Source organism: Rana temporaria, chromosome 1 (assembly GCF_905171775.1).
Source record: "Rana temporaria chromosome 1, aRanTem1.1, whole genome shotgun sequence".
NCBI classification, from domain to species: Eukaryota; Metazoa; Chordata; class Amphibia; order Anura; family Ranidae; genus Rana; species Rana temporaria.
In genome coordinates, this window is record NC_053489.1 from 81564259 (window position 1) to 81591779 (window position 27521).

General features: G+C 45.0%; 1 protein-coding gene across 1 annotated transcript in view; it reads right to left on the reverse strand.

Moving 5' to 3' along the window:
- Positions 1-27521, reverse strand: part of LOC120928642 (cAMP-specific 3',5'-cyclic phosphodiesterase 4D) — a 418990-nt gene that overhangs the window by 135424 nt on the left and 256045 nt on the right. The window contains exon 6 of the mRNA XM_040339664.1: positions 14666-14778. Within this exon, the coding sequence (XP_040195598.1) occupies positions 14666-14778 (113 nt within the window). The remainder of the gene's footprint in view (positions 1-14665; positions 14779-27521) is intronic.

Genomic DNA, 27521 nt, shown 5'->3' on the forward strand with positions numbered 1-27521 from the left:
TCAGTTAAAAAAACGATCGTGTCAGAACGCGGTGACGTAAAACACAACAACGTGCTGAAAAAAATGAAGTTCAATGCTTCCGAGCATGCGTCGACTTGATTCTGAGCATGCATGGATTTTTAACCGATGGACTTACCTACAGACGATGGTTTTTTTTATCCATCAGATAATTTTAAAACAAGTTCCTATTTTTTTAACCTATGGATAAATAACCGATGGGGCTCACACACAATCGGTTTGGTCTGATGAAAATGGTCCATCAGAACGTTTTCATCAGACTAACCTATCTTGTGTACGCAGCATAACAGGAATGGCGGCAGCTGCACCCAACAGCCAATTTTGAAGATCAGCTGGAGTGCCAACATCGCGGGCTCCCTGGACAGGTAAGTGTCCTAATATTTAAAGTCAGCAGCTGCAGTATTTGTAGCTGCTGACTTTTAATTTTTTTTTCGTGGGAAGGCTGGACCTCCTCTTTAAAGATTAGTTATTAAAGAGACCCTGCCACCAACCTTAAAGCGGGAGTTCACCCATTTGTAAAAAAAAAAAATTTCTCCCCTTAGCTTCCTGCTCGTTCGGTCTAGGGGAATCGGCTATTTGTATTAAAATATGAGCAGTACTTACCCGTTTTCGAGCTGCATCTTCTTCCGTCGCTTCCGGGTATGGGTCTTCGGGAGCGGGCGTTCCTTCTTGATTGACAGCCTTCCGAGAGGCTTCCGACGGTCGCATCCATCGCGTCACTCGTAGCCGAAAGAAGCCGAACGTCGGTGCGGCTCTATACTGCGCCTGCGCACCGACGTTCGGCTTCTTTCGGAAAATCGTGACGCGATGGATGCGACCGTCGGAAGCCTCTCGGAAGCCTGTCAATCAAGAAGGAACGCCCACTCCCGAAGCCCATACCCGGAAGCGACGGAGAGGATGCATCTCGTAAACGGGTAAGTACTGCACATATTTTAAAATAAATAGCCGATTCCCCTAGTAAAAACGAGCAGGAATCTAAGGGGGAAAAGTGCCCTCTAAGGGTGAACCCCCGCTTTAAGCAGTGTTCTGCCCAAAAATAATAAAAATAAAGATCAGCAGCTACAGATACTGCAGCGGCTGGCTTTTAATAGGCAGGAATGAAAAAGGTCTCTGGACAGCCGCACTCTGAACAAAGTGTAGCCTTTATTAAAAGAAGGACAGCACTACAAGTCACAGCAAAAATGAAAATAAAACCTGGCTGCTGGTGCATTTCGCACTGGAACAAGTGCTTAGTCATAGCTATGACTAATAGCCGTGACTTGTAGTGCTGTCCTTTTAATAAAGGCTACAATTTGTTCAGAGTGCGGCTATCCAGAGAAATTTTTTGTTCCTGCCTTGCCGAGTGCATTGCCTGCACCTGAGTTATCTGCTATGGTGGATCTTCATTTGGGTTCCCACCTGGAGCGGCTACTCCCTTTCTCCCGGCTGGCTTTTAATATTAGGACTCATGCCTGGCCTGGAGTCCAGCAATGTCGGCACCCGCAACTCATGTTTTCATCAGCTGTGGGGTGCTGCCACCGTCATTGTAGGTAAGGGTACCCAGCAGTGTAGCCTTTCGGGAACCCTACTGTGCATGCGTGAGGCCCGCTCATCTCTCCTACTGGCCCGGTGACTATCCACCGCTGAGGCTCCCGGAAATGGGAAATGGATACCTGTATTTTTCCTGCACTGGACTATACTGGAACGCACCAAAAACGTGTCCTTATTTAACCACTTCAACACAGGGCATTTTCACCCCCTTCCTGCCCAGGCTAATTTTCAGCTTTCAGCGCTGTCACAATTTGAATGATAATTGTGCAGTCATGCGACATTGTACCCAAATTACACGTTGATAGCTTTTTTCCCCACAAATAGATCTTTCTTTTGGTGGTATTTGATCACCTCTGTGTTTTTTATTTTTTTCGCTATAAACAAAAAAAAAGCGAGAATTTTAAAAAATTTTTTTTTTTTTTTTACTTTTTGCTATAATAAATATCCCATTTTTTTTAGCAACATTTTTCCTCAGTTTAGGCCGATACGTATTCTTCTACACATTTTTGGTAAAAAAAAAAAAAGGGGCGTATATTGATTGGTTTGCGCAAAAGTTTTAGCGTCTACAAAACAGGGGATAGATTTATGCAATTTTTAGTTTATTTTTTTACTACTAATGCCGGCGATCTGCGATTTTCATTGTGACTGTTACATTGTGGCGGACATATCGGACACCTTTGACACCATTTTGGGACCATTCACATTTATATAGCGGTCAGTGCTATAAAAATGCACCGATTACTGTATACTGACAGGGAAGAGGTTAACAAGGGGTTAAATGTGTGTCCTAGGGAGTGATTCTAACTGTGGGGGGAGGGGACTGATGAGGAGGAAACTGATCGTTGTTCCTATATACAAGGAACATACGATCAGTTCTCCTCTCCCCTGACAGGGTGTGGATGCGTGTGTTTACACACACAGCGCCACGTTCCTGCTCTGTGATGAGCAATCGCGGGTGCCCAGTGGTCATCGTGGCCGCCGGCATGTGCGTCGTGTCCACAGTGATGCGGCGAGCGCTCTCCACAATACTGAGAAGCCGAGGACGTCAAATGACGGCGGCCTGGAGGGACTATATGCGGTAGGCAAGTGGTTAAGAAAAAAAGATAGGGAAACACTGGAACGCATCAAAAACGCACATGCAGAAGCATCCGGACCGAGTTTCTATGGTGTGAACTGGCCCTTAATTCACATATATTTTTGTTGGTATGAATGGTCTGGCAACAGGGTTTCTTAAACAGCGCCAAAACCACCACAAGATGATGCCCCAATTATTGCATGGTGTAGCAGGAGAAAAGAACCCTGGGAGACAAGACTGGTTAATAAATATTTCTAGAAGGCTTTTATTATTCTGGGGACTAAAAGCACTTATCAGAATGGCGTTGGGGTGGATAGGCGTGAAGCAGTTATCTTGGGGCGGAAAGGAGCCAATTAAGCCTTCAACATGTCTTTAGAATGTAGGAGGAAACGGGAGTACCTGGAGGAAACCCACACCAACATAAAAGAGAGAACATGCAAGTGTCATATCAACACACCTGAACAGAAACACAAAAGATCACAGGACAGGAATTATAAAAATAGGCAAAACAAAATAAAAAAATAACCAATATTTATCTATGTCCAAATGTAAATGCGGTGCCTGTATCCTTGGGCTAGAGATGGGTTTACTGACCTTCAACAAAAGCTCTACATTATGGAGTTCCTGGTATATATATATATATATATTGTAGGGGTGGCTTCAGAGCAGAAGACCTTTACCAGAGACAAGGGAGCTTCCATCTCTCAACAGTCCAGGCATTCCCACCCAGGAACACCTCAACACTTAAGTGTTTCCACAGATATGTTGATTTATCCTTTAGAAAATGTCTACTGGCAATATAAACAATATAAATATCTATACGGGTAAAAATGTTCCAGAAGTGCAGAAGATTAGGTGACATTTACAAAAATAAATCAGAAGTCAAGTTGGTTAATGTACTATTTAAAGGACACCTGAACTCCAACCACACATAAAACCTGAGCAATGTCACGTTGGGGCAGAGGCCATGCTCTATGCACTGATACATAGAAGGGTCTACAGGATCTTTAGAGCTGGTTTTTACCAGAACGTGCACGCTTCCAGCCCCACGTTCAAATGCACGGCCCATGCGTTTTGCATGTGGTTTGCCAATGTATTGTTAATGGCAATCCAAAAGCAGGTCACAAACACAGTGCATTTGTGTGCACCAAATTGCATTACCGCAGTACCATTTAATATGGTGCAGTGCGTTTTTTAAAATGTGCAAGCACTACTTTTGGGCAATCTGGTGCATTTTGCAGCCCACTCAAATAAATGCGCGGGTTCTGTTATTCTATATTTATCCCCTTCCAGCCGAGCATACGCATATATGTAGCCTCGGCTTTAGGGGGTTATACCTGGATGATGCGCGCAGCTGCCGGCATCATCCCGCTACCGTTTTTTAGAGCCAGCAGTTGGCTTTCCAGGGATAACAACCGATGACGCTTGGTTGTTATTCCAGAGGAGCAGGAGGGGACATCCCCCCCCCCTGCCGCCGCTTACGGGGCCTCCCGTCCCATCTGGAGACCCGATCCACGATGCGCCACTTCCGGCGCCTAGAGACAGACTGGCACGAAGCCAGAAATGACTTTGTTCCAGTCTTCTCTCTGTATAAACGGAAGCGACATCACAATGTCACGTCCGGTTTTCACGGCTGCCAATGGCGCCAGATTTAAAAAAAAATATATACAGTATTCAGAATCGCTGTTTTCGATGATCTTAATACTTTGAAGTGCAAAAAAGGGATTGGAGGTCTTTTAGACCCCCGATCCCTCCATAAAGAGGACCTGTCACCACCTATTACTGTCACATGGGATGTTTACATTCCTTGTGACCGCAATAAAAGTGATCACATGTTTTTGTAAAATGTAAAAATAAATAAAAGAAACAAAATCATTTTTTTTTTTTTAAAGTGCCCACGTCCCCGCCAGCTCGTGCAGCAAAGAAAACGCTGACAGAAGTCGCGCCCGCATAGGTAAACAGTGTTCAAATCACACGTGACGCATCGTCGCGATCGTCAGAGCGAGAGCAATAATTCTAGTATTAGACCTCCTCTGTAACTCTAATCTGGTAACCTTAAAAAAAAAAAAAAAAAAATTTAAGTGTCGCCTATTGAGATTTTTAGGTACTGTAATTTGTCGCCATTCCACGAGTGTGCGCAATTTTAAAGCATGACACGTTTGGTATGTATTTACTCGGCATAACATCATCTTTTACATTATACAAAAAAAAAAATAGGTAAAACACAATTATGTATTTTTCACAGCGACCCCGATATTAAATATGTGCATTAAAATCCAGATTCTTAGAAAAGCCTTAATGATGTTGCTGCAGCCATTACCCGAAGCATATGTAAGGCTTAGGGATGCTTTAAAACCATAATGGGAGATGAAGTGTAATCAGCTTAGATGTAGAATAAGTCACAAATGTGTTCTACTTTCTGCGCTAACAGTCCACAGAACAAAACCAAACCTCTGTCTGACAACAAGAAACCATTATGTACAATACAAATCTGATTGCAAAGACACCATTACTCAGGGTAGAGTTCTACAATAAATCATTACTAGCCTGACATATGTATGGCATCTCTATATATTCTATTCCATAAAAAGGTAATAAGGAGTTATTGTAAGAGAAATGCCAGAAAACAAGTGAAATGCTTATGTTATCAGAAAACACAGCAACTATGCGAACCATTAATATCCACGCAATTCACCAATAACCTGAACTTCAGGTAAAACATTACAACTAGGTGCAGTAGCCTCCGATATGTGACTGTGTAGCTCCCTCGTCTCTTCCTCCCATGCTTCAACTCTAGGACATCTCCTGAGCCTCTCCCGTCCCCCGGAACTCCCTACCCCAATCTGTCCGACTATCTCCCACACCGTCTGCCTTAAAGGGGTTGTAAAGGAAAAAATGTTTTTCCCTAAATAGCTTCCTTTACCTTAGTGCAGTCCTCCTTCACTTACCTCATCCTTCCATTTTGCTTAATCCTCACTTTCCGTTCTTCTGTCTGTAACTACACACCGTAATGTGAGGCTTTCTCCCTGGTGTGGAGAAAGCCTCTTGAGGGGGTGAGCAGGCAAGTCAGGACACACTCTACTTCGCAGATAGAGAACGGGAGCTGTGTGTTCGTGGGCGTCCTGACACTCCTGCTCGCCCCCTCCCCCTCAAGAGGCTTTCTCCACACCAGGAAAAAAGCCTTCCATTACTGTGTGTAGTTACAGACAGAAGAACAGGAAGTGAGGATTTCTCAGAAGAAATAAGGACATTTAAAAGCAAAATGGAAGGATGAGGTAAGTGAAGGAGGACTGCACTAAGGTAAAGGAAGCTATTTAGGGAAAACAGAATTTTCCTTTACAACCCCTTTAAGGTGATCCCTGAAAACTCATCTCTTCAGAAAAGCCTATCCTGCTTAGCACATGAAACTTCACTTTCTCCATCAGCTCATTCCCTCACTTATTTTTTAATCACTCACTGCCTCCTTTAAAAATTGTAAGCAGATTGTCTGCCTTTAGTTTTGCATTTCACTGTATAATTCCTGTAAAATAATAATCTTTCCAAGTGGGACTGTATCCTCCTGTCACATAGATCTGTGCAACGTAACATCTCTCTATATAAGAGACTTGTTGGAGTCAGAATAGCTGACTTGTCCATTCAAGATCTTAATGCAGGGTTTGACAAATTTGCTTGGAATCTAGAAGCCAGCTAAAAAAGTTAGGAGCCAGAAAACGCACCCCGTCCCGACGAGCTTGCGCGCAGAAGCGAACACATACGTGACCAGCGCCCGCATATATAAACGGTGTTCAAACCACACATGTGAGGTATCGCCGCGATTGGTAGAGCGAGAGCAATAATTCTAGCCCTAGATCTCCTCTGTAACTCAAAACATTCAACCTGTAGATTTTTTTAAACGTCGCCTATGAAGATTTTAAAGGGTAAAAGTTTGTCGGCATTCCACGAGCGGATGCAATTTTGAAGCGTGACATGTTGGGTATGAATTTACTCGGCGTAACATTATCTTTCATAATATTTAAAAAAATGGGGATAACTTTACTGTTGTCTTATTTTTTTATTAAAAAAAGTGTAATTTTTTCACAAAAAAGTGCGCTTGTAAGACCGCTGCGCAAATACGGCGTGACAGAAAGTATTGCAACGATCGCCATTTTATTCTCTAGGGTGTTAGGATGAAAAATATATATAATGTTTCTAATTAGAGGGAAGAAGATGGCAGTGAAAATAGTGAAAAATGACATTAGAATTGCTGTTTAACTTGTAATGCTTAACTTGTAATACCAACGACCACCACCAGATGGCGCCAGCTTACACATCTGGTGGTAATAACTTGTAATACCAACGCCTCACCACCAGATGGAGCCAGCTCAGAAGGCACGACCGGGATTTGTCGAGCCCTGTCTTAGGAGGATGTATTTCTACAAATAACAGAGCTTTTAGGTGTGGTAATACCAGCAGAACATATCTGTCATTGGCTGCAGTGGATTAATGCATGCAATGCTCTTTGGCGATACCAGGGGTCTCCAAACTTTCTAAACAAAGGGCTAGTTTACTATCCTTCAGACTTGAGGGGGGCCAGACTGTGGCCATTGGGAGTAGACATTGTCTTGGCGACAGTGGGAGGAAACAATGCTTCTTTGGCACTAGGGGGAGGAATTCCTCCCACCGACACCCATTATTGGTGTCAGTGGGAGAAACGGCGCAACATCGTCACCGGGAGGAACGGCGCCCCAATACTGGTGTCAATGTGACTTAGTGCCCTGTTGATGTCAGTAACAGGAATTTTACCCCATTGTTGTTGTCAGTGGGAGGAATCATGGCTTGCATCAGTGGAAGGAAAAGTGCCCCAAGGGCCTATTAAAGGCAAGGAAAGGGCCACAGTTTGGAGACCACTGGGCTATGCCACTAGTAGAGTGCTACAATCAATGGCAGCCAATCAAAATAAATATGTTGATAGCCCAACTATATTAATCTGGTGAAAGATGATTTCTGATTGGTGACGGGATCACAGCACATCATAGCTGTTTATGTGCATTGGAATAAACACACATTTTAACTTCTGTTTATCCTTCCTGGACTTCCCTGATGACGCCAGCACTGGGATTACCGCCTGTCTTGGTACGTGGCTATGGATGTGACTAGTCACCATGAACTAGAATACTACTTTTCTGATAAGGCAATCACCTACATTGACTTACTTCCATGGACATCACATGATAACCTACCACAATCTGGTATCCACTTTGTATTCCCATGTTTATTATTTCTTTATACAAAGTGGTCATGTGACGTCTTGCTGTCCACCTATGCTGGGTTTTTCTTTGCGTTTAATAAAAGTCTTATTATGTTTTTTGCATGTTTGTGATTATCACTTTGATTATTTAGGTATATACTGGTAATGCAGAATTGTTTTTTGATTTATAACTTTAAGAAGTGGAGTGAAAACTCTTGTTTAGCGATAGCAGCAACTGGGTTATTTTTTTGCACATATTTTTTGTTTGTTGGATGGCGCAAATTGAAGATTGATCTATAGGTATTATGTAAACACATTTCTCATGCATTGGTTTTGTGGTATTTACATTTACGCTTAGGAAATGCAAAACAAAGTGTCAGTATCCAGGTCAGGGGTCATGAGAGAGCTGCAGACTGTCATTTATTAATGGCCTTCTAAATGAATCCCATATCGTAACAGATCATAAATGAATGAAAGTGTAAGAAGATTATGAGAACTGAGAATATTAATACTTAAGCGGCTTTAGCTGGGAATGATAACACACACAAACGTGATCTGCGACTCTAGCTGTCGTATCTTCCTCCCGTGCTTCATCTCCAGTCCTCCGGAACTCCCTACCCCAATCTGTCTGGCTATTTCCCACACCGTCTGCCTTTAGGGGATCCCTGAAAACTCTTCAGAAAAGCTTATCCAGCTTCTACCTAGCACATGAAACTTTCTCCATATGTTTCCTATACAGCTCCATTCACACCTGAGCATAGCGTTTTCAGGCAGAAAGTCGCGCAAATTTACCGCAATTTTGCACAGGTCTTTTACCGCAATTTTGCACAGGTCTTTTACCGCAATTTTGCACAGGTCTTTTACCGCAATTTTGCACAGGTCTTTTACCGCAATTTTGCACAGGTCTTTTACCGCAATTTTGCACAGGTCTTTTACCGCAATTTTGCACAGGTCTTTTACCGCAATTTTGCACAGGTCTTTTACCGCAATTTTGCACAGGTCTTTTACCGCAATTTTGCACAGGTCTTTTACCGCAATTTTGCACAGGTCTTTTACCGCAATTTTGCACAGGTCAAAAGGTCACCAATGTAAAAAAGCAGAAAAACGCCCAAATATGCCCAAAAAAAAAGTCCCAGAACTTGTTTGAGCTTCAGGCGTTTTGGAGTGGAGATGTGAACCATCCCCATAGAGAAGAATAGATTTTTCCCCTTCAGTGTTTTGTAGCTTCAGGCTTCAAGCTACAAAACGCTCAGGTGTGAATGGGGTCCAACGCCATGAAAACCCCCCCGAAAACAAATGTAAATATTGGTGGCTAATTTCAGCAACAAGCCACACGATAAAGAGGCCTAAACAAGTTTGTTTCAGTTGTAGATTATTATATTGAGACTTTTTATAGGTTTATTGGGTTTGCTCTTTTCATTTCCTCCCATATATTCATTCTTCTTAAACCTGCTTATTTACCAAGCATTGGGGTTCCTATAGGCAGGCTGTGATGTCAGCAATATGGTTTTGGGGAAAAGTTATCACTCGGTTTGGTTTTCTGTGGAGGATGGTTACTGGGATGGCACGGCCAGTGCTGGAGTGAAGATACGTGTGATCATTCAAGTGTATGCACTTCACCAAATAATAGTCATACGCACTGACAGTACTGTTTTGGGGACTAAATAATGCAATCCAATTAAAAAAAGCCCATTGGGGCCAATCAGTCCCCTGGATAGAACATCTACAGGCAAATGTTCTTTGACACCGTTCTTCAGGCAGACGCCACAAGAGCTCGCGCTCTGCGGGGAGACGCCACAAGAGCTCGCGCTCTGCGGGGAGACGCCACAAGAGCTCGCGCTCTGCGGGGAGACGCCACAAGAGCTCGCGCTCTGCGGGGAGACGCCACAAGAGCTCGCGCTCTGCGGGGAGACGCCACAAGAGCTCGCGCTCTGCGGGGAGACGCCACAAGAGCTCGCGCTCTGCGGGGAGACGCCACAAGAGCTCGCGCTCTGCGGGGAGACGCCACAAGAGCTCGCGCTCTGCGGGGAGACGCCACAAGAGCTCGCGCTCTGCGGGGAGACGCCACAAGAGCTCGCGCTCTGCGGGGAGACGCCACAAGAGCTCGCGCTCTGCGGGGAGACGCCACAAGAGCTCGCGCTCTGCGGGGAGACGCCACAAGAGCTCGCGCTCTGCGGGGAGACGCCACAAGAGCTCGCCCTCTGCGGGGAGACGCCACAAGAGCTCGCGCTCTACGGGGAGACGCCACAAGAGCTCGCGCTCTGCGGGGAGACGCCACGAGAGCTCGCGCTCTTCGGGGAGACGCCGCAAGAGCTCACGCTCTACGGGGGGGTGGCAACAAGAGCTTGCGTTGTACGGGGAGACGCCACAAGAGCTAGCATGCTAGTGCTACTTTGCAGCTATAACAGCTTCAACTCTTCTGGGAAGGCTGTCCACAAGGTTTAGGAGTGTGTCTATGGAAATGTTTTGACCATTCTTCTAGAAGAGGCTTTGTGAGGTCAGCCACTGATGTAGACGAGAAGGCCTGGCTTCCAGTCTCTGCTCTAATTCATCCCAAAGGTGTTTGATCGGGTTGAGGCCAGGACACTGTGCAGGCAAGTCAAGTTCCTCCACCCCAAAAACCCGCTCATCCATGTCTTTATGGACCTTGCTTTGTGCACTGGTGTGCAGTCATGTTGGAACAAAAAGGGGCCATCCCCAAACTGTTGCCATAAAGTTGTGAGCATGAAATTGTCTCGGTATGCTGACACCTTAAGAGTTCCCTTCACTGGAACAAAGGGGCCAAGCCAACCCCTGAAAAACAACCCCACACCATAATCCCCCCCTCCACCAAATGATTTGGACCGGTGCACAAAGCAAGGACCACAAAGATCTGGACAAGCGAGTTTGGGGTGGAGGAGCCTCACTGGCCTGCAAAGAGTCCAGGCCACAACCTCATAGAACACCTTTGGGATGAATTAGAGCAGAGACTGCGAGCCAGGCCTTCTCATCCACATCAGTGCCTGACCTCTGAAATGCACTTCTGGAAGAATGGTCAAACCTTCCCATAGACACACTCATAGCTGCAAAGTAGCCAAGCATTGATAACATCAGCCTGGCACTAGCATGCTAGCTCTTGTGGCGTCTCCCCGTGAAGCTGTTATAGCTGCAAAGCGTGGGCCACCACAATATTGAACCCTATGTACTAAGACTGGGATGCCATTGAAGTCCCTGTGTGTTTAAAGGCAGGTGTCCCAATACTTGTGGTAATATAGTGTATATCCGGGGTCTATCAGATAAGGGTTAATTCTATAATTGGTATAATAAATCTTACATTCATTATGTATTAACTTGTCTAGCAGTTCTCCATTGACCATTGCAGGAGACATGCTTGTGATCACGTGTGTATATACAATATATAGAGATATTTATATTATTTCCTGAAAAGGAGAAATCATGCCTTCCTCTGTACTTGCGGATGAGAGAACACACATTGAATATTTCATGTAGGGAGCTGGAAGAAGCAAACATTCCCAATGTAAAGACATACAGCACCGAGCGCTCTTTGCAATGCGTTGTATTTTCTAGAATGCCCTCATATATTACAAAAGGTTCAATAAGTATATTGTATAGAATCTTCAAGCCTTGGTGAGAGCAGATCATTAGCAATGACCAGATCACAAGCACACAGCCATACACTGCAACCTGTGGAACCATTTCATACGCCATGCTGGCCTTCCATCCTGTGCCAACTCTGAAATGAGCATCCATGCCCCCCCCCCATGATACAGACACATCATGCCTGTGTGAGGGGAATTCTAACCAGCTGCATGAGTCACAACATTGAGCCCAACGATCACTGAGCCCCCCCAGAATCAGGCAGCATTGCCAGCCGTCATACCGCATGTACATCACATACAACACCTGTGCTGTCACCTGGAAATCCAGAAATGACAAAAATGGAAGTGCATCCTCAAGGTACATAACTGACAGATCCAGAGAAGTTATCATTAAAGAATTTACTTTTGAGAGACTGGGTATCACATAATGCCCCGGAGACCCAATCCATGACACATTTCTTGATGGACATTTAACCTCTTCACACCAGACAACAAGGTTACATTTAACCCCTCACAGTCCACAGCTGGCCTGGAATGCAATGCTTAGCAACACTGCTGGCTGTCTCTGACATGCACGGCGTTATAAACCCCCTGCGCTGCAACATGAAAGGGTAAATTCACTTGTTCCCATTGCAAAGGGTGAACCCCCCCCCCCCCCCCCCCCCAAATAATCTGCAATTACACCACTGACACTGGGAACCCCATCAACTTCTCCAAACACAGATCAGCAATGCAGGGCACCCAAACACATCAAAGAGCCACACATTGCAAGGGCACCCCAACACAGAGGGCAAAGCTTGCAATGGCACCCCAACACACCAGAGAGCCACGAATTGCAATGGCACCCCAACACACCAGAGAGCCACCGATTGCAAGGGCACCCCAACATATCAGAAAGTTTATCACTGGAAGGATACACCAACACAGCAGAGAGCCAAGCATTGCATGAGCCCCCCCCCCCCCCCAAACACATCAGAGAGCCAAGCATTACAAAGACCCCCCAACACATCAGAGAGCCAAGAATTGCATGAGCCCCCCAACACATCAGAGAGCCAAGCATTGCATGAGCCCCCCCCCCCCCAAACACATCAGAGAGCCAAGCATTACAAAGACCCCCCAACACATCAGAGAGCCAAGAATTGCATGAGCCCCCCAACACATCAGAGAGCCAAGCATTGCATGCACCCCCCCCCCCCAAAACATCAGAGAGCCAAGCATTGCATGGGCCCCCCCAACACATCAGAGAGCCAAGCATTGCATGAGCCCCCCAACACATCAGAGAGCCAAGCATTGCATGAGCCCCCCAACACATCAGAGAGCCAAGCATTGCATGAGCCCTCCAACACATCAGAGAGTAAGGCATTGCATGAGCCCCCCCAACACATCAGAGAGCCAAGCATTGCATGAGCCCCCCAACACATCAGAGAGCCAAGCATTGCATGAGCCCCCCCAACACATCAGAGAGCCAAGCATTGCATGAGCCCCCCAACACATCAGAGAGCCAAGCATTGCATGAGCCCCCCAACACATCAGAGAGCCAAGCATTGCATGAGCCCCCCAACACATCAGAGAGCCAAGCATTGCATGAGCCCCCCAACACATCAGAGAGCCAAGCATTGCATGAGCCCCCCAACACATCAGAGAGCCAAGCATTGCATGAGCCCCCCAACACATCAGAGAGCCAAGCATTGCATGAGCCCCCCAACACATCAGAGAGCCAAGCATTGCATGAGCCCCCCCACATCAGAGAGCCAACCATTGCATGAGCCCCCCAACACATCAGAGAGTCAGGCATTGCATGAGCCCCCCAACACATCAGAGAGTCAGGCATTGCATGACACCCCAACACATCAGAGAGCCAAGCATTGCATGAGCCCCCCAACACATCAGAGAGCCAAGCATTGCATTTGCCCCCCAACACAGAGAGCCAAGCATTGCATGCGCCCCCCAACACATCAGAGAGCCAAGCATTGCATGAGCCCCCCAACACATCAGAGAGCCAAGCATTGCATGAGCCCCCCAACACATCAGAGAGAAAAGCATTGCATGACACCCCAACACATCAGAGAGCCAAGCATTGCATGAGCCCCCCAACACATCAGAGAGCCAAGCATTGCATGAGCCCCCCAACACATCAGAGAGCCAAGCATTGCATGAGCCCCCCAACACATCAGAGAGCCAAGCATTGCATGAGCCCCCCAACACATCAGAGCCAAGCATTGCATGACACCCCAACACATCAGAGAGCCAAGCATTGCATGAGCCCCCCAACACATCAGAGAGCCAAGCATTGCATGAGCCCCCCAACACATCAGAGAGCCAAGCATTGCATGAGCCCCCCAACACATCAGAGAGCCAAGCATTGCATGACACCCCAACACATCCGAGAGCCAAGCATTGCATAAGCCCCCCAACACATCCGAGAGCCAAGCATTGCATAAGCCCCCCAACACATCAGAGAGCCAAGCATTGCATGACACCCCAACACATCAGAGAGCCAAGCATTGCATGAGCCCCCCAACACATCAGAGAGCCAAGCATTGCATGAGCCCCCCAACACATCAGAGAGCCAAGCATTACATGACACCCCAACACATCAGAGAGCCAAGCATTGCATGAGCCCCCCAACACATCAGAGAGCCAAGCATTGCATGAGCCCCCCAACACATCAGAGAGCCAAGCATTGCATGACACCCCAACACATCAGAGAGCCAAGCATTGCATGAGCCCCCCAACACATCAGAGAGCCAAGCATTGCATGAGCCCCCCAACACATCAGAGAGCCAAGCATTGCATGAGCCCCCCAACACATCAGAGAGCCAAGCATTACATGACACCCCAACACATCAGAGAGCCAAGCATTGCATGAGCCCCCCAACACATCAGAGAGCCAAGCATTGCATGAGCCCCCCAACACATCAGAGAGCCAAGCATTGCATGACACCCCAACACATCAGAGAGCCAAGCATTGCATGAGCCCCCCAACACATCAGAGAGCCAAGCATTGCATGACACCCCAACACATCAGAGAGCCAAGCATTGCATGACACCCCAACACATCAGAGAGTAAGGCATTGCATGAGCCCCCCAACACATCAGAGAGCCAAGCATTGCATGAACCCCCCAACACATCAGAGAGCCAAGCATTGCATGATGGGCACAGGGCACCCCAGGTAAGGAAGTATTGGGCATATAGAAGAACAGAGGTCGGGTTACCTTGTTGGAGGCCATCTCACTGACGGAGTGTCGGGTCTGTAGGGTCTCCAGCTGGTCCAGACACCAGTCCAGCTCCTCCAGGGTCTCACTGGCCAGCTTGTGGTAGGCCTCCTCTGTGAAGAGATGAATGGGGAGAAGGTGCTGAGTCTTCAGGCGCTTCACTGGGCTGACATCAAAGTCCAGGGAGTCCATGGTGCCGTACACTGCCATGTGCCCAGAGATCATACATGGGGGATCCCTCATACTACTACTGCACCCCCCAACACCATCCCCGGACAGGAGATCAGCTGCCACAGCCCACTGACCCTTCCTCTACACTGTCCGGGGGGCCTGCCATAGCCGGGATACGGAGAACACACTACAAGGACCAGTCCGGAGATCTCTCCTCATCACCGATCACCGACCGACAGACAGATAGAGGAGCGAGCAAACCTCCGTCCGCTCCCTACCGACACCAACACATGAGAGAGGAGAGCAGGAAATCCCGGCATGGAGCGCGGAGCGGAGCACACTGCGGACACCACTGACATCACCGGGGGGGGGGGGGGGGGATCATACATAGGACATCACATACAGGACATCACATTATATATAATATATATATATTCTGATCACATTCAGGACATCACATCATATATAATAATATATATATATATATATATATATATATATATATATATATATATATATATATATATATATATATATATATATATATATATATATATATATATATATACACAGATCACATCCAGGACATCATATGCAGGAGATCATATATATATATATATACACACAGATCTCACACACAGGAGATCACATAGTAGATCATACAGAGATCACATGAAGGAAATCTAACAGAGATCACATAGAGGGGTTACATAGAAAATCACACATACAGGGGGGTCCTACACAGATCACATAGAGATGATCACACACAGCAGATCATACAGAAGGGATCATACACAGAAGATCATACAGAGATCACATACAGGAGATCATACAGAGATCACATACAGGAGATCATACAGAGATCACATACAGAGGGAATCATACAGGGATTACATACAGAGGGAATCATACAGAGATCACATACAGGAGATCATACAGAAGGAATCATACACAGGAGATCATACAGAGATCACATACAGGAGATCATACAGGGATTACATACATAGGGAATCATACAGGGATCACATACAGAGGGAATCATACAGGGATCACATACAGAGGGAGTCATACAGGGATCACATACATGAGATCATACAGAGGTCACATACAGGAGATCATACAGAGGTCACATACAGGAGATCATACAGAGATCAAACAGAGGGGATCATACATAGATCACATACAGAGATCACATACAGAGGGAATCACACAGAGATCACATACAGAGGGAATCATACAGGCATTACATGCAGAGGGAATCCTACAGAGATTACATACAGGAGATCATACAGGAATCACATACAGAGGGAATCATACAGGGATTACATACAGGAGATCATACAGAGATCACATACAGGAGATCATACAGAGATCACATACAGGAGATCATACAGAGATCACATACAGAAGATCATACAGAGATCAAACAGAGGGGATCATACATAGATCACATACATAGATCGCATACAGAGGGAATCCTACAGAGATCACATACAGGAGATCATACAGAGATCACATACAGAGGGAATCACACAGAGATCACATACAGAGGGAATCATACAGGGATCACATACAGGGATTTATACAGAGATCACATACAATAGATCATACAGGGATCACATACAGAGGGAATCATACAGAGATCACATACGGGGAATCATACAGGGATCACATGGAAGAGATCTTATACAGATCACATAGAGGGGTTCATCTAGATTAGAACATCACACAGGGGATTGTACAGAGGAGATCATATACTTATGAAATAGAGTGGATCCTACAGATCACATAGAAATGATCACACACATCAGATCATACAGAAGGGATCACATAGAAATGATATAGAAGAGGTCCTATATAAATCATGTTAGAGGGGAGATCCCATAGAAATCACTCAGAGGATCACACAGAAGAGATGACATAAAAAGCACATAGAGGAGATCACATAGAGATGACATGTAGAAGTCACATACAAATCCCATAGAAGAGATGGCATAGAGACCATATACAGATGACATTGCCAGCCTTTCCTGCCAGAGAGATGGGGGGCACCCATCATTACCCTGCACCCCATGTACACCCCCCCCCCCCCTCTGAGCACCAAACTCCCCCTTTTCAGTTCCAGCAGTTACATTGTATCTCATCCCAAAACAAAGTGTAAGAAATGGCAACTTACCCCTCCTCATTGAGACACTAAGTACAATGGTTTTAGTGGCACTAAGAAGATGGTACAGAACTTGTATACTGTGTGGGCAGATGTTCCATTGTTTAGGTTGTATCCCTTTATTTTCTCCTAGGCCGGGTGACAACACTCACTAAGACTGGAGAGTGCCGCTCTGCACACAAACCAATCAGCTTCCAGGATTTTTTCTTGTCAAAGCTTAAAGTAGAACTAAAAGTAAAACTTTCTTTTAGTTTTGGACGGAGTGGAGAGGGATTAGAGCCCCTGTCAGTTTTTATTACTGCCTGTGCCCCCCATCAGGGAGATAAATCCTCTCTATTTGTTCTGTTTACAATAATCATCCAAGATGAAAGAAAATCCCAAATGTTGGATTCCCCCCAGAAAAGTAATAGAGGGCAAATAATCCAATTGGGACACCAGGGATTCCCTCACTTTGGGGGAGGGATTTCTACTCACTTCCTGTTTTGGCTATGGGACAGGAAGTGAAGGGAAATCTTCTTGATGGGGACACAGATGGCCAGAAAAACTTGACAAGGGTTATAACCCTCCCTTACTTTATCCCCAAATAATAAAAATACAAGTTTTTCCTGTAATTCTACTTTAATGATTGGTCTGTATTGCAGAAATGACAGGAAACGTGTAACTCAAAAGCTGAATTTTACATTTTTTATAACACCTACTCACAACATCTAATGCAGCTGCTGATGACCACGGCACGCCATCGATTTCTATCTACATAAATAAACACTGAAGGAAGATTACCGAAACCGGACCAGACAGAATTATGGCGACCAATCAGCTTGTGTCTTTATCAAAGAATATAGTGGACCTTTAGGGCCGGTTCACACTGCTGCGTGGTGCAAAATCGCACGCGATTCGCACGGAACTGCAAATCACATGCAATGCAATTTAAACCATACAGATAGTATGTCTGAAATCGCATCGCATTCGGCCTAAACTCGCACAGGACCCTTTTATTGGTCCGCACCAGAATCGGATGGCATGGGTGTTCACACCTATGCGATCCGATTCATGTCTGAACTGACAGTTCGCAGTGCGATATGCAAGCCGAAATGGGGGTGTCATTAACAATGTATTGACACTCCCCAGCAGTCCGCATATGGCAGTGTGAACTGCTGTGCGAGTCGGGTGCGATGCGGGAACCAGCAGTGGATTGGCAGGGTTCCCGCATCGCACTACTGTGAACCCAGCCTCAGTCATTTTTTCATCTTTCCATCCATTAAATCCTCTGCCCTTGTTGTTGTTTTAACTTTGGATAGTAAAACATTTTTTCTGCCAGTAAAAACCTTATACAGCCCACTTCCTGTTTCTTGTCCGGTAAAAAGCCCAGGCTTATGACATCATGCACATCTCTCTCTCTCTCACTCTCTGTGAGAGTTTGCCAGGAAGGAAGAGGTGGGGGGGGGGGTGAGTCATTAGAGGCCCAATGAGAGCTGCAGAGCTGGAGTTGTGTGACTGTGTAAATCCAAGAAGTAAACAGGCAGCAGCTTCAGCTGCCCACAGTTAAAATGGCTGCAGCCAGACTTGGTGGAGGGATATTTCTGCAGCATATTTGACAAGTACAGAATCACAGTATATATACAATAATATGCAGAGTGGTTGGAGGGGAGCTTCAGAATGGCAAAGATGTTTTTATTACACATTATGTCAGCAGACTGCAGTTCCTCTTTAACCACTTCCCGCCCGGTCAATAGTCAATTGACATCCGGGAAGTGGTTGTGAAATCCTGACTGGACGTCTATTGACGTCCTGCAGGATTACATGCCGGCGCGCAGCGCGGTGATCGGTGATGCGGGGTGTCAGTCTGACACCCTGCATCTCCGATCTCGGTAAAGAGCCTCCGGCGCAGGCTCTTTACCATGTGATCAGCCGTGTCCAAACACGGCTGATCACGATGTAAACAGGAAGAGCCGTTGATCGGCTCTTCCTCACTCGCGTCTGATTAAGCACTAATTTATAGTGCGAAACGCGTCAGCTGTTTTACTCCTGTGTTGTGTGCTGTGACTTGTAGTGCAGTTTTCCTTTTTTTTTTTTAAATAAAGACAACCATCAAGGTTTTTTGGAGTTCGGCTGTCCATGATTTCTTTTTCCAAAGAGTGCCCAGTGCCGCCTATGAGTGCATATCAGTGCCGCCTATGAATGCCCATCAGTGCAGCATACCAGCGCCGCCTATCGGTGCCCATCAGGGCCACCTCATCGGTGCCCATCAGTGCCACCTCATCTGTGCCCATCAGTGCGACCTCATCGGTGCCCATCAGTGCCACCTCATCGGTGCCCATCAGTGCGACCTCATCGGTGCCCATCAGTGCCACCTCATCGGTGCCCACCAGTGCCGCCATATCAGTGCTCATAATTGAAGAAGAAAAAACTTACTTATTTACAAAAAAAAATAACAGAAAAAAATAGAAACTTAATTTTTTTCAAAAATGTTGGTCTTTTTTTAGTTGTTGCGCAAAAAATAAAAATCACAAGCTCTATTTGTGGGAACAAAATGATAAAAATTTCATTTGGGTACAGTGTAGCATGACCGCGCAATTGTCATTCAAGTTGCGACAGCGCTGAAAGCTGAAAATTGGCTTGGGCAGGAAGGTGCGCAAGTGCCTGGTATGGAAGTGGTTAAGGTTCCATTCACACTTGTGCAACTCCAAAGTTATGGGACGTTGGAGTGCAACTTTGGACGGGTGCGACTTGGATGCAACTTTGGCTTTGACCAATGAGAAGAGACAACTGCTGAATGTATAACATTTACAGTAGGTGTTACTTTCATGCGACATTTGAGGGCTTCCATTGCAGTCTATGGCACTCAAGTCGCAAGTCAGACCAAAGAAGTGCAGGAACCTACTTTAAGTCGCACACATTTGAACGGTTGTTCTTGAAAAACATGGGGTGTGATGCGTCATGCGACTAAAGTCGCACTAGTGTGAACGGAGCCTAAGGCTATTTTCACACTGATCTGCGATTTTACCGCATTTTTTAAAGAACAGGTGACTCAAAAACCGCACCTAATGCGCATCATGGTGCGTTTTTTGCCAATTTGTTTACCGCGTTTTCAATCGCTTTTAACAGGGAGGTGCGAGTTTTGTTTCACTGACAAAACATGCTCCAAAAATGTGGCAAGCGGAACGTCCCCATGTAAACACATACATAGGATTTAAAAAGAAGCCTTTTTCTTGAGCTATGCTGGCGCTTTTCATTTTTACGCAAAATCGCTTCAAAAACTCCTTGGTGTGAAAGCAGCGTAACTGTACAAGCTGAAGATAAAAGCTGATGGGTTGAAATGCACTACCGCTCCAGATTCTGTCTGCTCAGTTTTAGTAAATCCTCCCCCCCCCACCCTGCAGTCAGCTACAGCAGGCGACAAACCATGAAAGGAAACATACCGAGCGATTTGCCTGTTACTGATCTCTGCTACAATGTTGCTGGAATGGAATGGCCCTTAGAGTCTTTTTTTATCAGGGGGATTCCCATACTTCCAGTCTCAGTAACTTCAGTCCCTGGAAAAGGAAGTGAAGGGGAAATCTCCCAGCAATAGAAACCTAAAGCTGACCACACACAGTACAATCTAAATGTACAATCCCCTTTAGATTTACCAACAAGTATGTAATGCAAATGACTGGATATAAACTGATTGGATGGATAGACAAGGCAGGTCCTCATAGTACATCGTTTTGGTGGATCCAATGTTGATTGCACAAAGATTGTGCGTTTGGGGCGGGATTACACTTTAATTAGGACAATGCCGTAGCACCCAGCGGTAGAAGTCACCTTTCTTTCCTCTGGGTTATACCACTGAAATCTGATTAATTGATCATACTCCCTGCCCTTCTATCAAAGTCTTTCATTTTTACTGAATAGAGATGATACAGCGTCTTGAAAAAGTATTCATACCATTTTTGTTATGTTACAACCAAAAATGTAAATGTATTTTATTTGGATTTTATGTGATAAACACATAAAGTGGCACATAATTGTGAAGTGGAAGAAAAAGGATAAATGTTTTTTCTCATTATTTACAAATAAAGATGTGAAAAGTGTGGCGTGAATTTGTATCCAGCCCCCCTGAGTCTTTGTAGAACCCCCTTCCACTGTAATTACAGCTGCAATTCTATTTGGGTATGTCTCTATCAGCTCCATCCATCTTCCCATCAACTCTGACCAGCTTCCCTGTCCCTGCTGAAGAAAATCATCCCCACAGCATGTTGCTGCCACCACCATGTTTCACAGTGGGGATGATGTGTTCAGGGTGATGTGCCGTGTTAGTTTTCTCCCGCACACAGCGTTTTGCTTTTAGGCCAAAAAGTAAAATTTTGGTCATTTGACCAGAGCGCCTTCTTCCACATGTTTGCTGTGTCGTCGTCCCCCCCCCCCCATGGCTTCTTGTGAATTGCAAATAGGACTTCTTAAGGCTTTCTTTCAACAATGGCTTCTTCTTGCCACTCTTCCATAAAGGTCAGATTTGTGGAGTGCACAACTAATAGTTGTCCTGTGGACAGATTCTCCCACCTGAGCTGTGGATCTCTGCAGCTCCTCCAGAGTTACCACGGGCCTCTTGGCTGCTTCTCTGATTAATGCTCTCCTTGTCTGGCCTGTCAGTTTAGGTCAGGGGTCTTCAAACTACGGCCCTCCAGTTGTTCAGGAACTACAATTCCAGAGGCGATTCAGTTCGCATGTGCCGCACTATATACGTTTTTTCATTCATACAATTCCCATCATGCCTAGTCATGTCTGTGAATGTCAGTGTGTTATAATGCCTCATGGGATGTGTAGTTCTACAACAGCTGGAGGGCCGTAGTTTGAGGATCCCTGGTTTAGGTGGACAGCCATGTCTTGGTAGGTTTGCGATTGTGCCATACTCTTTCTATTTTTGGATGATGGATTGAACAGTGCTTCGTGAGATGTTCAAAGCTTGGGATATTTTTGCATTACCTAACCCTGCTTTAAACTTCTCCACAACTTTATCCCTGACCTGTCTGGTGTGTTCCTTGGCCTTCATGATGCTGTTTGCTCACTAAGGTTCTCTAACAAACATCTTAAGGCTTCACAGAACAGCTGGATTTATACTGAGATTAAAGCACACACAGGTGGACTCTATTTACTAATTAGGTGACTTCTGAAGGCAATTGGTGCCACTAGATTTTAGTTGGGGGTATCAGAGTGAAGAGGGCTGAATACAAATGTACACTACACTTTGCAGATATTTGTAAAACATTTGGAAAACCATTTATCAATTTCCTTCCATGTCACAATTATGTGCCACTTTGTGTTGTATTAGAAGATTTGGTAGTACCCGGGCACAGAACCTTCCTTAAAGCGGGAGTTCACCCGAAATTTTTTTTACCCTTAGATTGAGGCTCATTTTGTCTAGGGGAATCGGGTAGTTTTTTTAAAATCTAAGCAGTACTTACCGTTGTAGAGAGCGATCTTCTCCGCCGCTTCCGGGTATGGTCTTCGGGACTGGGTGTTCCTATTTGATTGACAGGCTTCCGACGGTCGCATACATCGCGTCACGAGTAGCCGAAAGAAGCCGAACGTCGGTGCGGCTCTATACGGTGCCTGCGCACCGACGTTCGGCTACTTTCAGAAAATCGTGACGCAATGTATGCGACCGTCGGAAGCCTGTCAATCAAGTAGGAACGCCCAGGAGAACAATGGGAGGAGATATTCCAGGGGGTGAGTTCCTGCTCACTGAATGTGGCTCAGCGACTCACTCAGCTATACATTATCTTTAGGGTGTATTATACGCCGCGCAGGTTACAATTGATGGGAATGCAGACAGATGATGTGTGTACTAGATGCAAACGTGACCATGGGGACCTCATACACCTCCTGTGGAGATGTCCCAAACTGCACAAGTATTGGTCTGAGGTGATGAGTACTGTTAATTTTGTTTTTGGGGTATCCATGTCTGTGGACCCCAGAGTAGGTTTACTGGGGGTGTTGGAGGAACATGTTGAGGAGGTGTACACAAGGGAGGCGGTGCAAAGGGCGTTGTTCCAGGCCAGAAAATTGATTATGATACACTGGAAATCTGAGACCCCTCCGACTTTAAGGGAGTGGATTGATAGGATGGGTGAAATGATACGTATGGAGAAACTCATTTACCAACACAGGGGAAGCAACCGTAAATATGAAAACCTTTGGGCTCCGTGGCTGGATACACCGGGGCTTTCACCGGTGGATCTGGTTATGGATAGATTGCTGGGAGCGCATGTGGGATAAATGTTATAATTCGGGGAAATGTATTCTAGGGGGGGTGAGAGAAATGCCAAGTGACTGCAGTGCCCGGCTGGGACTGGTCGATGAGAAATGCATTCCTGGTTTTGCTGTGTAATGTTGAATGTACCACCTTTTCATCAATAAAAACTTTTTTGTTGGATTAAAAAAAAAAGTAGGAACGCCCAGTCCCGAAGACCATACCCGGAAGCGGCGGAGAAGATCTCTCTCTAAAACGGTAAGTACTGCTTCGATTTAAAAAAAAAAAAAAACAATTCCCCTTCACAAAATGAGCCTCAATCTAATGTTAAAAATTAACTTTTCGGGTGAACCTCCACTTTAAATAAATATTACTCATATTTTATAATATTACGCAGCGTTTGTCCGTAATTGTGTATTCCAGAGGGAAAAAAAACTGACAGCACAGCATTGAATTGTAAGTGAAACTGTATGTTAAAGCAGAACTCCATCTAAATACACATATGAAAGACAAATATGCCAAAGGATTTGTATTTCTGTCCATCCGGTCCCCAGATTCACACAGTTCTGACACACAGCACAGGAGATCGGATTCTTGTCTGCTACTGTAAAGTCAATACAGGAAACGCACAGGAATCGCTGCATTTGAGTTCATGCGATCTGCTGTGAGTGTCAATTAAAAAATAATGACTGTCTTATGAGAGAGACACATTTTTTCTCAGAAACTTCCTTGGTTGGAGCATGTGAGTTCTGAAATTAGTTAGTCTTTAATTCCTTCTAAGCATTCCTCTGAAAGCAGGGCACATAGTCAGAGTATGCCAACGTTCATACTATGCCACTTAATTTGCCTACTGCACTGGCAGATGCTTTTTACGTTTTTGTGGGGGCTGTGCTTTTTTTTTTTGCACTTCATCTATTTGGTGTTTTATGTTTTATGTTTAGTACATTTCTGTAACTATAAGCAAAATTAAATAAAATCTGATAAAAAAAAAGAAAGAAAGTTGATGACACCCCAAAAAGAGGTTGCAGAACACAGTGCAGTGTAAAAAAAAGTGTCCCACAAATGTGTCAAAACTGTCCGAAGTGTCCGCCATAATGTCGCAGTCACGAAAAAAATCGCTGATCAGCGACATTAGTAGTAAAAAAATAATAATTAATAAAAATGCAATAAAACTATCCCCTATTTTGTAAACGCTATAAATTTTGCGCAAACCAACCGATAAACGCTTATTGCGATTTTTTTTACCAAAAATAGGTAGAATAATACGTATCGGCCTAAACTGAGGAAAATTTTTTTTTTTTTTATATATTTTTGGGGGATATTTATTATAGCAAAAAGTAAAAAATATTGCATTTTTTTTTCAAACTTGTCGCTCTATTTTTGTTAAAAACCGCAGAGGTGATCAAATACCACCAAAAGAAAGCTCTATTTGTGGGAAACACCAATTTTGTTTGGGAGCCACTTCGCACGACCGCACAATTGTCAGTTAACGTGACACAGTGCCGAATCGCAAAAACCAGCCGGGTCCTTTAGCTGCCTAAAGGGTCAGGTCTTAAGTGGATATAAACCTGGAGGCTGATTGGTTTCTGTGCAGAGCTGTACTGGATTTTTGCACCCTCCAGTTTTAGTGAATCAACCCCAGAATGTTTGCCCTGCAAGAAAAGTTGCACTTTGCAAGGGATGTATCCAAAATAGCTTGGTGAATGAGGTGAAGCTCTGCTGACTTTCCTTATTCAATAACACTGTAGTTTTACATAATGTACACATAGTTACATTGGTCTAGCCTGGACCAATGGAAGTATGTATGTGCCAGCTGGAAATCACTGTAGTGGGCAAGGCTGCTCCAATGGTCTCCACTAGCTTCCAGATCCCAAGCTGAGTGGCTGCCCTGCAGCATTGTGAACATAGTATAGCATTCTCTGATTGGACGAGATGGAGAAGTGGGGATGTCACAATCTCCGGCTCGTCCAATTGGAGAACACTTTGCAAAGAATTTTGGTATTTTATTATTATTCAGTCAGACAGACAGACAGTAAATCAGGCAATCCACTAAATCCACTAAAAAACCTGTAAAGCCTTCCATAGACGATTCAAATCAGAAGGAACTGGTCGAGATTGGAACCATGTATATGCAAGGCAGGGGTGGCTATAAATCAATGATTTAGAAAAAAAAACTTTTTTATTTTTTATTTAAATCCGATTTTTTTTATTTAAATATTTTTTTTGATTTTTATCATATTTATTTAAATAAAATGCTTTTAGAGTAAAAATCTATCTAAAGATAGTTTTCTATTTAAGATACCTTAACAATTTAGTTTATTCAGCATGAAATGGAGCTTAGTTATGTAGCATGAGGCTGTATATTCTGCAATATTACATTTTTTGGTAAACTCATTCAATGAATCCAAGCACTGGAAGCTGAGAAAACTTGCACTGCATTCACACAATTTCACAGTAGCCATGAGATAAACCTTCAGGAATGTTTCTTTATCCCATTGTTTTGAAAATCTACGTACACTACAAACTGTATGATTGAATTGGTTCTGACATCGCTGTTTTACTAACCTGACAGCTTAATATTCTAAATAGGAAATCTTTGTTTTGTTTGCAAAATATTAAAGATTCTAACTACCAGCAAGGATAGGGCCTCATTCACACGGGGCGGATCTGTTGCCACGGAGTCCGGCAGCTCAGAGGTAGATCGCTCCGTTGATCTCTGCTGAGCCGGCGGATGACAGGTCCCTCTCTCTGCTCACTGAGCGGGGAGGGGCTTGTCAAGCACCGCTGATTGCTATGGAGAGATCGGACGAAAACGGACAGCGTGTTTGTTTTCATCAGCCCTCACCCTATCCGATCTGCCAGGACGGATGGCGAACGTATCGCCATACGTCTGATTTTAGCGGACGGATTGGATGTTAGTGGACATGGTCACCGCTGACATCCGTCGCTCCATAGACTTGCATGGAGCGCCCGTCTGCCGAAAAAACTGTTTGGCGGACCTGAATGGTTCCGCCCGTGTGAAAGGGGCTTTAGTCCTTACATTTAAAGAGCAACTGTAATTTCAGGTCCAGCATGGCAGCGCCTGTTAGCGGGCATCCACTCACCTGCTGCCACCACGTCCCTCACCTTGTCATGTCACAGCCGAATCACCAGCCGTCCCATTAAAGTGAATGGGACTGTCGGATAGTGAACAGCGGGTCAGAGGAGGAGCCGCTGTAGGACAGAAATGACAGTTGCTCTTCAAAAATTATGATTTCAATCGATTTAAATCAAGACTTTTTACTAGTGATTTAACTCAACTTGATTTAAATCAAATCCACCCTGGCGCGGGCTGAATGTACCAAGTTGATCGATTATCTTGGGTACAACCAACATGTCCGATTTTACTTGGCTCCTAGCCATAATTACTGGCTTCCCCCGCAAGCCGCTTGGCTGGCTTCTGTCAAATGGGAATAATCGAAAAAGGTCTGCCGATCGGCACCTGATCACTGCTCTCAGCCAATGACAGAGCGCTTACCGGTGTGTCCTGGAGATCTGATGTTAGTACAGCAGTGGCCCACTGGGTTCAACAGAAAAAAAAGGAATAGTGTGTACTGGGCTTAGGAGTCAGTGTAGGTCAGGGGTAGGCAACCTTGAAACTACAAATCCCATCATGCCTCTAGGAGTCATGCCATGTCTCATGGGACTTTTTACCACAGCTGGAGGGCCGAGGTTGCCTACCCCTGGTGAAGGGTCTGATAAGACACTGAACAGCTGGAAGAAGTAAAGGACGACGGCCGTCCATGGCAATCAAAAAACAGCAACAGTCTGATAGGCAAAAGTATGGTAATCCTTTTTATTTCAGTTTTCTATCTCAAGCTGATAATCAACCAACTCAACAGCATGAATGGAAAGGTTACTAAAATACTATCCAATGTACACCACATACATGAATATAAACATGACAGTAGAGTCAGAGTACAACATGTACTGTCCATCACACAGAACCTGCGTGAACCGTTCCACAAGAGTATTATTCTCCTCCTAACAAACCACAGTATTCACACGCGCTCATGTACATTTTTTATTATGATTTGTGAGTAAAAATGACATTAATATGCAGTGTAAGCCGGGTTAGGTGAACACACTGTGCTGCTGTGATCTACATAACAATTACATGGAGATTGGCTTGCTATGACTCAGTGTGGGTAGTTATCTAGAAGACGCAGTATACTAGGTTACAAGGTACGGTGTCATTCATTCTTTGTTTACAGTGCTGCAAATTTACTTTCTCGATAAATGAAATTGTT